This window comes from Protobothrops mucrosquamatus, unplaced genomic scaffold (genome assembly GCF_001527695.2).
Source record: "Protobothrops mucrosquamatus isolate PMUCROS unplaced genomic scaffold, P.Mucros_1.0 scaffold_219, whole genome shotgun sequence".
Classification (NCBI taxonomy): Eukaryota; Metazoa; Chordata; class Lepidosauria; order Squamata; family Viperidae; genus Protobothrops; species Protobothrops mucrosquamatus.
This window is the reverse complement of record NW_015386295.1, coordinates 18,934-33,505: the sequence shown is the minus strand read 5'-3', so window position 1 is coordinate 33,505 and position 14,572 is coordinate 18,934. Positions and strand designations below refer to the sequence as shown.

Here is a 14,572-nt window from a genome sequence, read left to right as displayed (position 1 = left end):
TAAGATAACCTTTATTGTCATTTTTTTACTGTGGGCACAATGGCACATATCAAAAATGAAATGTAGTTGCCCGCTCTCAAAGTGAAACACATACATGACACACACCTAAACCTACTCTATGCAACATATGCATAGACCCACACCGCTCCATATACATAACAAATAAATATTAAATACTGTCCATCTTGAATATATAACGGAAGGAGGAAGCTTGAGAGTTGGTGATTACCAATGCAGGAACGAGCTACTAATCTTCTACCATAAATCAGAAAAATCTCTTTCTATGTTGTTAAGAGTTTGGATCTTGAAATAAAGCCAGGAAATAAGATATTTGACAACAATCTTAAGCTGACTAGGAGTTCCTGTTGATGAAAGCTACTAAAGGATCCAAGAAACCCAGTAGGGACCCATTTTCTCCATTTTATCCCTCTGCACAGATTATTCATTCAGGTGCTCGCTGTCCCAAATGCAGGTTCAAAGCAAACATGGGCAGAAATAATCAGTGTCGTCCCCAAAACTGCTTGCAGTTGAAAAATGTAACCATGATTACCTCTCCTTCTGTACCATAATTAATACCCCTTAGGGCCAAAGATCGGACTAAGATATTCTCTGCTAGGATTTGTCCAGTACAACCAAAACCATTTTACCCAAAGACACAGTTTCAGACAGATCTCACCGTGTTTTTTTTTTGTTTTTATAGTTGTGTTGGCATTAATAGCCAAGGATAATCTAAGGCTCCCTTTCCATTAAAAACAGATAGTGGTCAAGAAATTAAATGCATGTGTTTAATGCATGGAAGCTGTTTTTAAAACCCAGGTGTTCCAAGTTCCATGCTGTCTTATCAGCTATTCTGGAATATAAAGGTAAAAGTGCCCCCTTGTTTTTCTCTCTCTATTCTGATATTTCTCAACCTTGGCAAACTTTAAGACGGGTGCATTTCAACTCCCAGAATTCTGGGAGCTGGCTGGGGGATTCTGGGAGTTGAAGTGCACCCGTCTTAAAAGTTGCTAAGATGGAGAAACACTGCTCTATTCAGAGGCTAGGCTCCGGCGTGTGGTTTTTCTGAGAAAACTTTTAATGCAGCACTCTACAAAACTGTATAAACACCAGAAAGACTTGCTACAGAAGTGGCAATGCTAAGAGAAACAAATGCAGATTTTAGAGCGCAGAGTAAGCCAAATGGGAGCAAACATCCTGGGGAGATTTCCAGAGACTTAAGCAAATAAGACTTGCAAGAGCCCGGTGGAAGGCAGCAGCAGTGACTGGGCGATTTCCTGCATCGTGGTATAATGTGATTTTCCACGATTTTAGTTGGTTTGTAAATTCTGCCTTTTTAGCTGGAACGCAGTGAGGGTAGCCGAGCACAATGGCCTGCTCAACCAAGCACAGTTGAAATACAGGAAAGCCTTGATTTGGAAACGGTCACTTAGCGACCGAATGAAGTTATGATGGGTCTCCCTGGGAATAGTTATGACCTGGATTCACAGTTATGATGATTCACACACACTCACACACCAGTTATGTGTCCACTCTTTAGACACTGTCATGGTTCCGACAGATGAAACTCTTCGGAAGAACTTCGAGGCATTGTTTACCTTAAAGAATCTTTTATTCGAGTAGCATAATATCGGCACTGCATAATCGAAGCCAAAAACTGAATTCCCCTCCCCTGGGCACATAGTATCAAAGCACAATTCCCTCCTCCAATTAACAGTCATAAATCATGTTCCCCAATTAGCTTGAAGCCCCGGCTTCCTCCCCAGTTCTCCAGCCCGCCAATTCTTTATCAGCCCTGGTTACAATAACCTTGATTCTCAGGCTAGGTTTAGTGTTGTTATGTCTAGCTGGACTCTCGTTCACATCCCCCCCCCAGCATCATCTAACTCTAAAAGCAAAAGGTAAAAGATGGCTGCATCTCCATCTGTTGTCAATGCAGAAACATCCGATGTTAGCAGGAATGAAGAAATGCTCCATCGCCTGGAAGTGGCCAGCAAATGGCCCTCGCTTGGTGGGCTCTGCTTTGGTCCCCCCGCCCTTCTGCCAGAGACCCCCAGCTCTGTCCCACTCCTGCCCAGGCCCCCACAGGCACCCTTGACGCGAACGATGTAGAGCTGGCCATGGCCATCCAATAGGCCATACCCACCCAGTAGGCCACACCCACCCTGGCCACACCCACCCGGTCCCCCCAAGGGCAACCACAATGCTGATGCGGCCCTCAATGAAATTGAGTTTGACACACCTGTCTTAAAGGGTTCTGTGATTTCAGAGAGAACCGGTTGTTAAATTATTTGAATCCCACCACTGGCAGAACATAAGAGTCACTGGGATTCAGGGTGGACTGGACTTTGATCACTTGTGGGTACGAAGGGACTCAAAGCTGATGATGCACTTGACTCTTCCCTCCGGTCCAGCCTGGTCATCTCGTACAGGGACCCAATAGCATCCTTCCAGGCAACGCATCTTTCCTTTTCTCCCTTCTGCTGGAAACGGGGCTGCCATTTCCAGAACGGAGAAGGGAGACACGGCCGATGCAGGGCGACAAGAAAGTGTGCGCAAGGAAGCACGGTAGCGGCAACGGAGGGTTGGCGGAGGGAGGCGGCAGGGGTGGCTTAGGCATCGGTTCTGCCGAACTGGTGCGAACCGGCTGAATCCCACCACTATATATTGCCAAGTCGCTTTGACCGTTAGTAGCTCAGATTCTTTTAGAGAACTTTCGCGTATAATAAACCTATATATTCATCTGAACTGCCTGGACTCCCGATTTCCTGCGCTGGAAAGTCCCCGGGCCAACGGGCAGAGCCGGGTCTTCAAGCCCTTGTGGAAGGACAGGGGTGGGGTCAAACTTCACTGGGGGGGCATGGTGGATAGGATAAGACAGTGGTGGCGAACCTATGGCGCGCATGCCAGAGGCGGCACTCGGAGCCCTCTCTGTGGGCACGCACGCCATCGCCCCAGCCCCACCTCCCCTCACCAGCAGCCCCCCTGGAGGAGAGTCACCCCCAGACGCGGCCTGCACAGAGCAGTGCAGCCAAGGACATAGCTGGGCAGCAGGGACAAGACTCCGCCCTTGCGCCCCATAGCGTGCAGATGATGCTGCAGGGTGTGGGCGGAGGGCGTGGCTGCCATGGCGCTGCAGGGCTGCCTGGGCAATATGCTGTGGCGGGCCATGGAGGCGGTGCATGGCCCTGCGGGCAGGCAGGGCAGGGGGCAGGTTGGGGCAGAGCAAGCGGAGCGGAGGCGGGTTTTGGGGCACTCGGTCTCTAAAAGGTTCGCCATCACTGGGATAAGATATATTATCTAGCTTCATTTTAATTGTGTAAGTTAGATTTCCTACAGCAAGGAAGCAGTGATAAACAGTGGACTAAGGGACTCTGAATGTTTGGAGTTCCATGTGAAGAAGATGAACAGTTCAGGCAAGTTGTATTAAAGTCTCTATCCTGAGCCACACGCACACCCCCGTATTGACACACAACAGTTGCACCACGCAAGTCTAGTGAGGAACTGCACAGAATAATTGTGGACACTGCCTTGTCTTCCTGAAGCAGATTTACAGGGAGAAATTTCCTTGGCCGGCAAATCACAGGAAGAAAATTCCTCAAACACAAATTGAATTTTTAAATATTGAGAAGGGACATCAAGCAGCGTCATCGGTCCCCATAAAAAGTTCACGTCAATCACAAATAACTGCTCCTCGTTTCACAGGCCTCTGCCACAATCGCCCTTAACTCAATAATATATTCATTTATTCAACACTGATTAAGCAGGGCCTTTTCTTGCTTTTTCTCAGGGCAAGCAATATTAATGTTTGCCATCCATAAACATTTACTCTAGACTCGGTGAAGCTGAACAGAAGTTTAGGGTCAATATTTTAAATTTAGGGGCTGGAGGTTCGCGTCTCTGAAAACAGAAAACAGAACTGGAAACAAAACGTCGTGGAATTATTCCGTACAAGACTCGCATTTACCTGATGATCCTCTGCGCGGCGTACTGGTGAAGGGAGCGGAACTGGGCGGACATGTTGGCGAGGGCTGCCAAGCAGTTTGTATGGAGGTACTTGTCCTGTTTGAGATGAGACGGGAAAAACACACACACACACAAACACACAAACATCAGATTATCCTTCCTGGACACTGCAGGGCCTGTCAAAAGGAAATAATTCCCTAGTCTTTTTTTTTGTTTACTGGAGACAGAAGGGCAATAAAAACAAGCCAAGCCTTGATAGCTGAAGCCAGGGGTCTTCCAACTTGGCCACTTTAAGACTTGTGGACTTCAACTCCCAGAATTCCTCAGCCAGCCCTCTGGGAGTTGAAGTCCACAAGTCTTAAAGTGGCCAAGTTGGAAGACCCCTGGCTTAAGTCATCCTAGCTCAATAGCTTTACATCTTTTATGCTGGAGTTGCCGAGTTCATTAATGCTGATCAAAATTTCAAGGTAAAGTGGCTTATATTTCAAGCTTTAATGTTTACTTTATTTGGCTAAATGCAGCTTATTCCTCCCCCCCCCCCCATAAAAATGTAGGCTTGTAACAATACATTTCCCATATTACTTACAAACTGGTACACAATATCCCACATGAAAGAGGCGTCGCTTAAACTAGCACTATAGGAGCCACGCTTATTGAGACGTAAAACTCCGTGCGGAATGCTATTCCACAAAGTTCCCACCCCAATACCATCAGGTTTACCGCTCGTAGCTCACCGTTACCACCCACCCTGCATTTTGCAGACTAGTTGCCTAATTGCATAAGATAAGTTCATGTATTCGATGGGAGAGAAAAAAAACGTGAGTTGTTAGAGTTGAAGCATTTTTTATTTCTTGATCAATTTTGGTGTTTGGGTTACAACTGACATGTCCCATATTTTCTTCCTCCCTTGCATGTATTTCATCTCTCTAGAGCAGGGGTGGGGAACTATGGCCCCCTTTATGACCTGTGGACTTCAACTCCCAGAATGCCTGAGCCAGCATGGGGGAACTATGGCCCCCTTTATGACGGTGGACTTCAACTCCCAGAATTCCTGAGCCAGCATGGAGGAACTATGGCCCCCTCATGGCTTGTGGACTTCAACTCCCAGAATTCCTGAGCCAGCATGGAGGAACTATGGCCCCCTCATGGCTTGTGGACTTCAACTCCCAGAATTCCTGAGCCAGCATGGGGGAACTATGGCCCCTTTATGACCTGTGGACTTCAACTCCCAGAATGCCTGAGCCAGCCATGTTCAGGAACTCTGGGAGTTGAAGTCCACAGGTCATAAAGGGGCCGTCGTTCCCCACCCCTGCTCTAGTCTAGAGTAATACAACACTGGGGTCTCATTTCAGATCTCGTCCTTCTCAGCTCTTCAAAAAGAGAAAATGCCACGGGCCAAGGACGGGCTCTTTATACAGGACTAGCTTTTGTTAGAAACTTTGGTTGCCCCTGCAGAAAATGAAACATCTGCTCTACTTGAAATAAATCCAAGCTGCAAAACCTACCCTCGTCCTTGTCATGTTGTACTGAATGGTCCTTATTACGACGAGAATCAGAAGGCTCCCCAGCGAAATCTCGGTCAGCACACGCTCTGAATACCAAGTGATATTTTTCAGTATCTGCAAAGATAGAGAGGAACAGGGTGTGTTATTAACCTTGACAAGTCAACGCCATGCCCTCAATTCAGATTCTATTTCCTAAGGTAGAAAAGTAAATAATAATAATAATAATAATCATCATCATCATCTATATAAATAAAAATGTAAATGTTCGTTTGTTCAAAATTTTAAATCTCTGAAAGTTCTTCACCGATTGCTTTGAAATTTTGACACAGCGTTCCATTCGAATACGCGCGTGTTTTTATATACCTACTATTATATAGATGTCACACCTGTGACAGGCAAAAACATGCTTTATTTGAAAAACAGCGCCATCTGTTGGACGTAAAAGCAACACACTTCTTTTCCATTTAACCAGACTGAGCCACAGCAACGCGTGGCCGGGTACAGCTAGTAATAATAATAATAATAATAATAATAATAATAATAATAATAATAATAATAATAATAATAATAATAATAATAATAATAATAATAATAATGTTGGAAGGGACCTTGGAGGTCATCAAGTCCAACTCCTGTTCAGGCAGGAAACCCTATACCATTTCGGACAAATGACTGTCCAGCCTCCTCTTAAAAACTTCCAGTGTTGGAGCATTCACCGCTTCTGGAGGCAGGTGGTTCCACTGGTTAATTGTTCTGACTGTCAGGAAGTTTCTCCTTAGTTCCAGGTTGCTTCTCTCCTTGATGAGTTTCCATCTGTTGCTTCTTGTCCTGCCTTCAGGGGCTTTGGAGAATGGCTTGACTCCCTCTTCTTTGGGGCAGCCCCTGAGATACTGGAAGGCTGCTATCCTGTCCCCCCTCGTCCTTCTCTTCGTTAAACTAGACATCCCCAATTCCAGCAACCGTTCCTTGTATGTTTTAGCCTCCAGTCCCCTGATCCTCTTTGTTGCTCTTCTCTGCACTCTTTCTAGAGTCTCAGCATCTTTTTTTCCATCGTGGTGACCAAAACTGGATGCAGGATTCCAAGTGTGGCCTTCCCAAGGCCTTGTAGAATTATTGCAATTAAAGATTCTTTAAGGTAAACAATGCCTCAGAGTTCTTTGAAGAGCTTCTTCTTTCGGAACCATGACAAAGGGATTGTTTTTATTTTCCCTCTTTTTGACCACAGGACAAAAGCCGATTCCGTCCAAAGCTGCTTAAAATAAACAAAGCCGCTTCTGGGGAGGCCTCACTCGTTCCTGGTCATTCCAAAAAAGGAATTGGAAAGAAGGCGCTTAGAGACAGATACGAGTTTCCTCCCAAAACAATCCTATTCATCTGCATATCTTTTATTCTTCCTTTAAAACAGGCACAATGTTGATACTTCCGATCGTTTTCCGTTCATTCCCACTAGGAAAAGCACCTGAGCAAAAGGCAGCGGAGAATCTATCTGTCTATAAATCTATAAATTCTCAGGTCTGTCTCATTATTTGTGGCCTTCAACTTGGGGAAAGGCTGCATCGCCGGGCGATCGTTTTGGAACCAATGAACTGGCCAATTTACAGACGGCATCCAAACTCCAGGCGCCATGATTCCCAGCGGATGGAAACGTGGCAAAGTAGTGGCTCCTTCAGCGCTGCCCCACCATTGTGGCCATGTGATCCTCGCACCCAGCGCTCCCTGCCAGCTTCCTACAAGGAAAATCTACGGGAAAAGCCGCCAGGAAGTCAACGGTCACTCACACGGCCTTCCCGCCCCCGCCTGTGGTCGTTCTGTTTCTCTGCTTAAGTAAGGAAATGGTTCTGAAACAAGGACCCAACAGGTGGCAGGTTGTCTGGTTAAACAAGCTAGCAACCTAGAACTAAGGAGAAACTTCCTGACAGTTAGAACAATTAACCAGTGGAACTACCTGCCTCCAGAAGTTGTGAATGCTCCAACACTGGAAGTTTTTGAGAAGAGATTGGACAGCCATTTGTCTGGAATGGTATAGAGTTTTCTGCCTGAGCAGGGGATTGGACTAGATGACCTCCCAGGTCCCATCCAACTACTACTACTACTACTACTACTACTACTACTACTACTACTACTACTACTATTACTACTACTACTTCTTCTTCTTCTTCTTCTTCTTCTTCTTATTATTATTATTATTATTATTATTATTATTATTATTATTATTATTATTATTATACAATAAAAGCACAATACATGGCTGGAATATATAAAGACTATGACATTAGTTCCATAAATCCAAAGATTTTATAATCAGCAAGATTTTTTTTTTAAATTTGCTCTGGATTTAAAGTGCTATTAATTTCTGGTTTTTTTTCCTTAGCAATCTTCTTATCTTATTATTTGGATGGTATTCTTAGCTCTCTACATTTTCGGTTTTATTTCAAAATAAAATACAATATGATGCCTAGAGAGAGGGTTATTGCTCACTAATTCCACCTCAACGAGGTTTTCAACAATCCAAATATAACATGCCAGTCTTGCATTCAGTAAGCCAGGCAAAGTGGCCTTTGGAATCAAAAAAACGTAAGCTGGTCATGACTGATTTTACAGTGAACAATCCACTTTGTATCGTTGCATTTGCAACTGCAGTCCCCATGAAGAGTAGGGCAAAAAGCTTGCAAAAATTCTTTGCTTTCAATATGTATATATTAATATATACATCCCTATCCCTATCCCTCTATCCATCTATCTATCTATCTAGTGGTGGGATTCAAATAGGTGAACAGCCGGTTCTCTGTGTGGATGCCACTTCTGGAAGTCCATTCTGGGCCTGGGCAACAAAAAATTGGCTACCGGTTCTGCCGAACTGGTGCAAACCGGCTGAATTCCACCACTGTATTTCTTTTTCTTTCTTTCTTTCTTTCTTTCTTTCTCTTTCTTTCTTTCTTTCTTTCTTTCTTTCTTTCTTTCTTTCTTTCTTTCTTTCTTTCTTTCTTTTTCTTTCTTTCTTTCTTTCTTTCTTTCTTTTTCTTTCTATATCTATATCTGTATATCTATCTATATCTATATACCTATATCTATAATATATCTATCTATCTATCTATCTATCTATCTATCTATCTATCTATCTATCTATCTATCTATCTATCTATCTATCTATCTATCTATCTATCTATAATATATCTATATATCTATCTATATCTATATCTGTATATCTATCTATCTATAATATATCTATAATATATCTATCTATATCAGTGATGGCGAACCTTTGAGAGACCGAGTGCCCAAACTGCAACCCAAAACCCACTTATGCATCGTCGAGTGCCGGGTGGGTGTGGCCCATTGAGTGGGCGTGGCCAATTGGCTGGGCGTGGCTGCAGTGGTAACGGCAGACTGGGTGGGACTAAAAAGTTCAATCAATCAATTCCAACTTTGCAAGATCTTTTTCCCCCCCGCGAGAAGTTGAAATTGACTGATTGAACCTTTTTTTTTTTGCACATGGCGGCGGAGGCCTAAAGCGAAAAGGTTTTATAAAACCCAGCTGAAGACCTAGGACTGGGGCAACGGCGCGCGTGCCCACAGAGAGGGCTCTGAGTGCCGCCTCTGGCACCCGTGCCATAGGTTCGCCACCACTGATCTATATCTATCTTTATATCTATCTATCTATCTATCTATAATATATGTCTATCTATCTATCTATCTATCTATCTATCTATCTATCTATCTATCTATCTATCTATCTATCTATATCTATATATCTATATCTGTCTGTCTGTCTGTCTGTCCGTCCGTCCGCCTGCCCATCCATATCTATCTATCTATCTATCTATCTATCTATCTATCTATCTATCTATCTATCTATCTATCTATCTATCTATCTATCTATCTATCTATCTATCTATCTATCTATCTGTCATCTATCTATCTATCTTAAAAGCAACGAGTACTTCCGAAAAGTATTTGGAATAAAAGCTACAAGAAGAAAAGTAAATGAGAATTCATTAAAAAAAAAAAAGCTGTACTGAGAAAATAGACATCCAACTCATGCATAAAAATTTACATTCATCTTCATTAAGATAAACCTTTGCTCATTATTTTGTGTTCAATTAATCATCTGTGCCATCTGAATATACCTAACTTACAATTTCGTGAATGGATTGATTGAAGCCGTCATCTTCGGTAAGGATTAACAAAATTATCAGTGCCATATAAACGTGATGTGAATTCCTTTCTTCAACATGATAAAGAATCTCAAGAATTGGCAAAACCTCAGGAAGGAAAAAAATAGAGATAAGGGCAAATTAATATTAGGATGCTTGTAACCAAAAATCCAGGCTTTAATATTCTCCTGATTTTAGCCAAAAACCTAGACAGTTTTGTCTAGTGGTTAAGGCAGGGGTCCTCAAGCTTGGCCACTTTAAGACTTGTGGACTTCAACTCCCAGAATTCCTCAGCCAGCCCTGAGGGCTGGCTGAGGAATTCTGGGAGTTGAAGTCCACAAGTCTTAAAGTGGCCAAGCTTGAGGACCCCTGGGTTAAGGCACCAGGCTAGAAACCAAGAGGCTCTGAGTTCTAGTCTTGCCTTAGGCACAAAAACCAGCTGCGTGCCTTTGGGACAGTCCCTTCCTCTCAGCTCAACCCACCTCACAAGGCTGTTGTGGGGAAAACAGGAGGAGGAAGGGGAATTATGTATATTGGGGTTGTTTACAAAAATAACAAAGGCAGGATACACATCAATCAATAAAAAATAAACCCAACCACCCAATTGGCTTAACGGTTGAGTTGCCGGTCCCAATTTTAGTCGCTAAACAAACATTTGCAATTATTTTTTTTTAAAAAGTAAGTCAGAAAAAGCCAAACTGGCCAAATATAAAATAGGATTCAGAAGCCAAGAAATAGCCCAAAGTTTTGTCAAGGATGCTTCATAGAAAGGGGGATTTTTTTAAAAAAAAAATAAAGGTGGGTGGGGATGGATTTGAATCCAAAGCTGGCTGAGGAATTCTGGGAGTTGAAGTCCACAAGTCTTAAAGTGGCCAAGGTTGAGGACCCCTGCCTTAACCACTAGACAAAACTGTCTAAGTTTGATTTTTCCGTTTAAAGTCATTTAGCAAATAAAGGCCGTCCTTGGCTTATGATTGGTTGCTTAGCGCCCTTTTGAAATTAGGCCAGATCCCAAAAATGAGACTTATAACCCAATTTCAAAGATTGACATTTGCCTCCCCCCTCCCCACGGTCGCACAATCACATCCTGGGTGTTCAGCAACCAGCCTGCATTTGTGGCTGTTTGCAGCGTTCCAGCCACACAACCACAATTTATGAGGTATTTTTTTCTGGAAACCGGTGTTTACTTCTGACAAAAAACATTAATTGCGGACAGAGAATTTGTTTAACATCCCTGCCATTTGCTTGATGACCACAAAAAGGATCACAAGGTCACGCTTGTGTGGTGACCTGCTTAATGATCCCCCCCCCTATCTTATGAATGTAATTCCAGGCTCAATTACAGTTGTAAGTCAAGGGCTACGTGAACCAGGCTTGGGTGAACAATAGCTTATGGCAATAGCAACAGCACTGAGATTTATATGCCGCTTTGCAGTGCTTTACAGCCCTCTCTAAGCGGTTTACAGAGTCAGCCTATGTGGCCCCCAACCATCTGGGTCCTCATTTTACCGACTTCGGAAGGACGAGTCAACCATGAGCCTGGTGAGAATCGATGCTGGTTACAGGTATAGAAAGAGTAAGTCATGAGAGTTATTAGCTAGATTTGTATTCCCTATTTCAGGGGTCTTCAAACTTGGCCCTTTTCTGACTGGTGGACTTCAACTCCCAGAATTCCTCAGTCGGCCATTTTGATGACACTGCGGGCTTGGATCCAGACCAGGGGTCTTCAAACTTGGCCCTTTTCTGACTTGTGGACCAACTCCCAGAATTCCTCAGTCGGCCATTTTGATGAAACTGCAGGCTTGGATCCAGACCAGGGGCCTTCAAACGTGGCCCTTTGATGACTGGTGGACTTCAACTCCCAGAATTCCTCAGTCGGCCATTTTGATGAAACTGCAGGCTTGGATCCAGACCAGGGGCCTTCAAACTTGGCCCTTTGATGACTGGTGGACTTCAACTCCCAGAATTCCTCAGCCAGGCACGCGTGCCTGGCTGAGGCATTCTGGGAGTTGAAGTCCACCAGTCATCAAAGGGCCAAGTTTGAAGACCCCTGCCCTATTTCTTTCAAGAGCTCCAGGTGGCTTCCACTGCAATCTTCATTCCTTTAACCATATAACTTAATCCTAACCTGTGAGGTGGGGGGCCTAAAGATCCCAAATGAGATTCAATGGCTGAGAAGGGACCAGAATCTTGATTCCCCCCCACCCCTGTCATAACTGAACACACCCAGCACCCACAAATCCCCACCTACTCTAAAACCCATCAGCTGCTGCCTATAATCACTTCATTCACAAGTTCAGGGCAGCAGCATCTGTCTAGCGTCCCGTTCTCTCAGCAATTCAAAAGCCGGCGTTTCACACGGAAGACTTCCTGTTACATTTTTGGACTTGATGAGTTGTGCGCAGGACAAAATATTTACCAGGTTTTCCATATCTGTCCGGGCCAACATATATGTTCGAACATTGCTGTTCTGGTGCAAAAGGCTGTACAAGAGCAGGGTGGCGTTGTCAGAGTTTTGCTGCTCACACAACGTGGTGTACAAACTATTAAAATTGATCTGGAAAGCGTGAGGATTTGGCGAAGACAAAGCCGTGCTATCTGGAAGAAAACAAACCCAACATCAAACATCGTGTACAGTGAAATGCAATCCCTTTGACTCTTTTTTTCGAGGTTTCTTCCCCTCTGGTCCCAATAAAAATGAAGTTAGCCTTGTGGTGTGTGACTCAGTAGCCTTCAGTCTGCAGGCCAACAGGCTTTGGCCTTGCCCTTTTCAGAGACTCTGTCCATCATCATCAGTTTATTTCTTATTTATTGGCTCTGCATTCCTTGGAGGGACTGATATGACTACAAATCAGATGGAAGACTGATTTAAAACACAAGAATCTAATCTGTTTTCATTGAATCATCCTATAACCTTCCAAACGATCAAGAACTGTCGATCTCCCAGTGAAGTTTTACAAGAAGCAGGACTGCCCTGTTTCTGTTATGTCTGATTAAAGGCTAATCAGGCTATCAAGCAGTAGAACTGATAATGCTGGTTAGCTGGAACCGCTGGCTCAACCTAGAGAAGAAGGCAGCTGGCTCAACCTAGAGAAGAAGGCAGTGGTCTGACTCAGGCCAAGGACGAACTGCATGTTATCTCTCCACAAGGATATATTCTTCAAAACTCCCTTATTTGCGAAATTACAGATAGAGAGGGCAATGAGAGGAGAAATAAAGATTGGGGGGGGGAGAGTTCCTTACAACAAACAAATCTCCCCTGAAAATTGCCTCCTGTTCAGCCATTTCCTAGCACCAGAGCTGAATTCCTATTTTGATATTCAGATAGAGAAAAAAAAAATTAAAAGGGGAAAGGAATTTATAGAGAAAATGAACAGAGAAAGAAGTCTTCTCCAAACCACCAATTCTTCCTAGAGTCCGTTCACTCGTCGTTTATCTTACAAGCAAGGTTTAAGTTTGAAGACTATGAAACTTAAATGGGTTTTGACCATTTCCCCAAGAAAAGTCATTTTCACATAGATAGTGAATTGACTCTAAAATGTTTGTAGCATGCAAAGTGCATTATCTTTAAATTTTACGTGTAAACACACTTCTCTGTATAAATTCCTAATATGTGTCTTCTGCTACAATTATCCCCACAATGAAACTGAATTTAAAAAATAGTAACCTTCTTTTCTTGAAAAAGTAATCTTAAAGTACGCTGTGTGTACCAATAAAGGAGAATACGGGTAGTAATCAACTTATGACCAAAATTGAGCTCAACATTTCTGTTGCTAAGCGAGACAGTTATTAAGTGAGATCTTGCCCATGTATAAGAGGCAGTGCAACTCCTCCAGAGGAGACAGACCACAATTTTTTACATACAACCAACCTAAAAGTGTGGTTCGGCGAAGGAGTCAAAACAGCCCTATATACTTTTACTTTTTGTGATGCTTTTCTTTAGCCAAATCATCATTAATTTTAGTTCAACTGATGAAAGTCGGGATACTGGTGTATTTCCCCAAAAAAGTTCCAGGAAATTGGCACTTTTAAAAGGATACATACCTTGTGTGTTCCTGAAGGACACAACCGATTGTTTATAAGGGTTGGGTGTATCTGCAGCATCGGTCAGGTTTACTAAGATGAGCAGCAACAACAGACTTTGATTAGCGAGAGGTGATGATTCTTCCTGTTGAGAGGCTCGCTTGCTTCCTACACCTCCGAGTGTAAAGACTGTCCACAAGCCAGCTAAAGGAAGAGAAAGAGAAATATCTGTTTTACACTCCTCAAATCAATTTAGTTTAATAACCGAATGACATTTGAGCTTTAATAATAATAATAATAATAATAATAATAATAATAATAATAATAATAATAATAATAATAATAATAATAATAATAATAAAGTTGGAAGGGACCTTGGAAGCCATCTAGTCCAACCCCCTGCTCAGGCAGGAAACCCTGTACCATTTCGGACAAATGGCTGTCCAGTCTCTTCTTAAAAACCTCCAGTGTTGGAGCATCCACAGCTTCTGGAGGCAGGTAGTTCCACTGGTTAATTGTTCTAACTGTCAGGAAGTTTCTCCTTAGTTCCAGGTTGCTTCTCTCCTTAATTAGTTTCCGTCCGTTGTTTCTTGTCCTGCCTTCGGGCGCCTTGGAGAATAGCTTGACTCCCTCTTCTTTGGGGCAGCCCCTGAGATACTGGAAGGCTGCTATCATGTCCCCCCTCGTCCTTCTCTTTGTTAAACTAGACATCCCCAATTCCAGCAGCCGTTCCTTATGTGTTTTAGCCTCCAGTCCCCTAATCATCTTTGTTGCTCTTCTCTGTACTCTTTCTAGAGTCTCAACATCTTTTTTACATCGTGGTGAGCAAAACTGGATTCTGTATTCCAAGTGTGGCCTTACCAAGGCCTTGTAAAGTGGTATTAACACTTCACGTGATCTCAATTCTCTCCCTCTGTTAATGTAGCC

The 14,572-nt window shown here is 43.3% G+C and overlaps 1 protein-coding gene across 1 annotated transcript in view; it reads right to left on the bottom strand.

The window, feature by feature from the left end:
- The window catches only part of LOC107298650 (dymeclin), a gene marked incomplete at its 5' end in the record, with an annotated part of 114,696 nt that extends 100,847 nt beyond the window's left edge, over positions 1–13,849 (bottom strand). The window contains 5 exons of the mRNA XM_015828032.1: positions 3,965–4,059; positions 5,469–5,582; positions 9,605–9,730; positions 12,042–12,220; positions 13,667–13,849. Of these exons, the coding sequence (XP_015683518.1) occupies positions 3,965–4,059; positions 5,469–5,582; positions 9,605–9,730; positions 12,042–12,220; positions 13,667–13,849 (697 nt within the window). The remainder of the gene's footprint in view (positions 1–3,964; positions 4,060–5,468; positions 5,583–9,604; positions 9,731–12,041; positions 12,221–13,666) is intronic.
- Between the last annotated feature and the right edge of the window lie 723 nt (positions 13,850–14,572).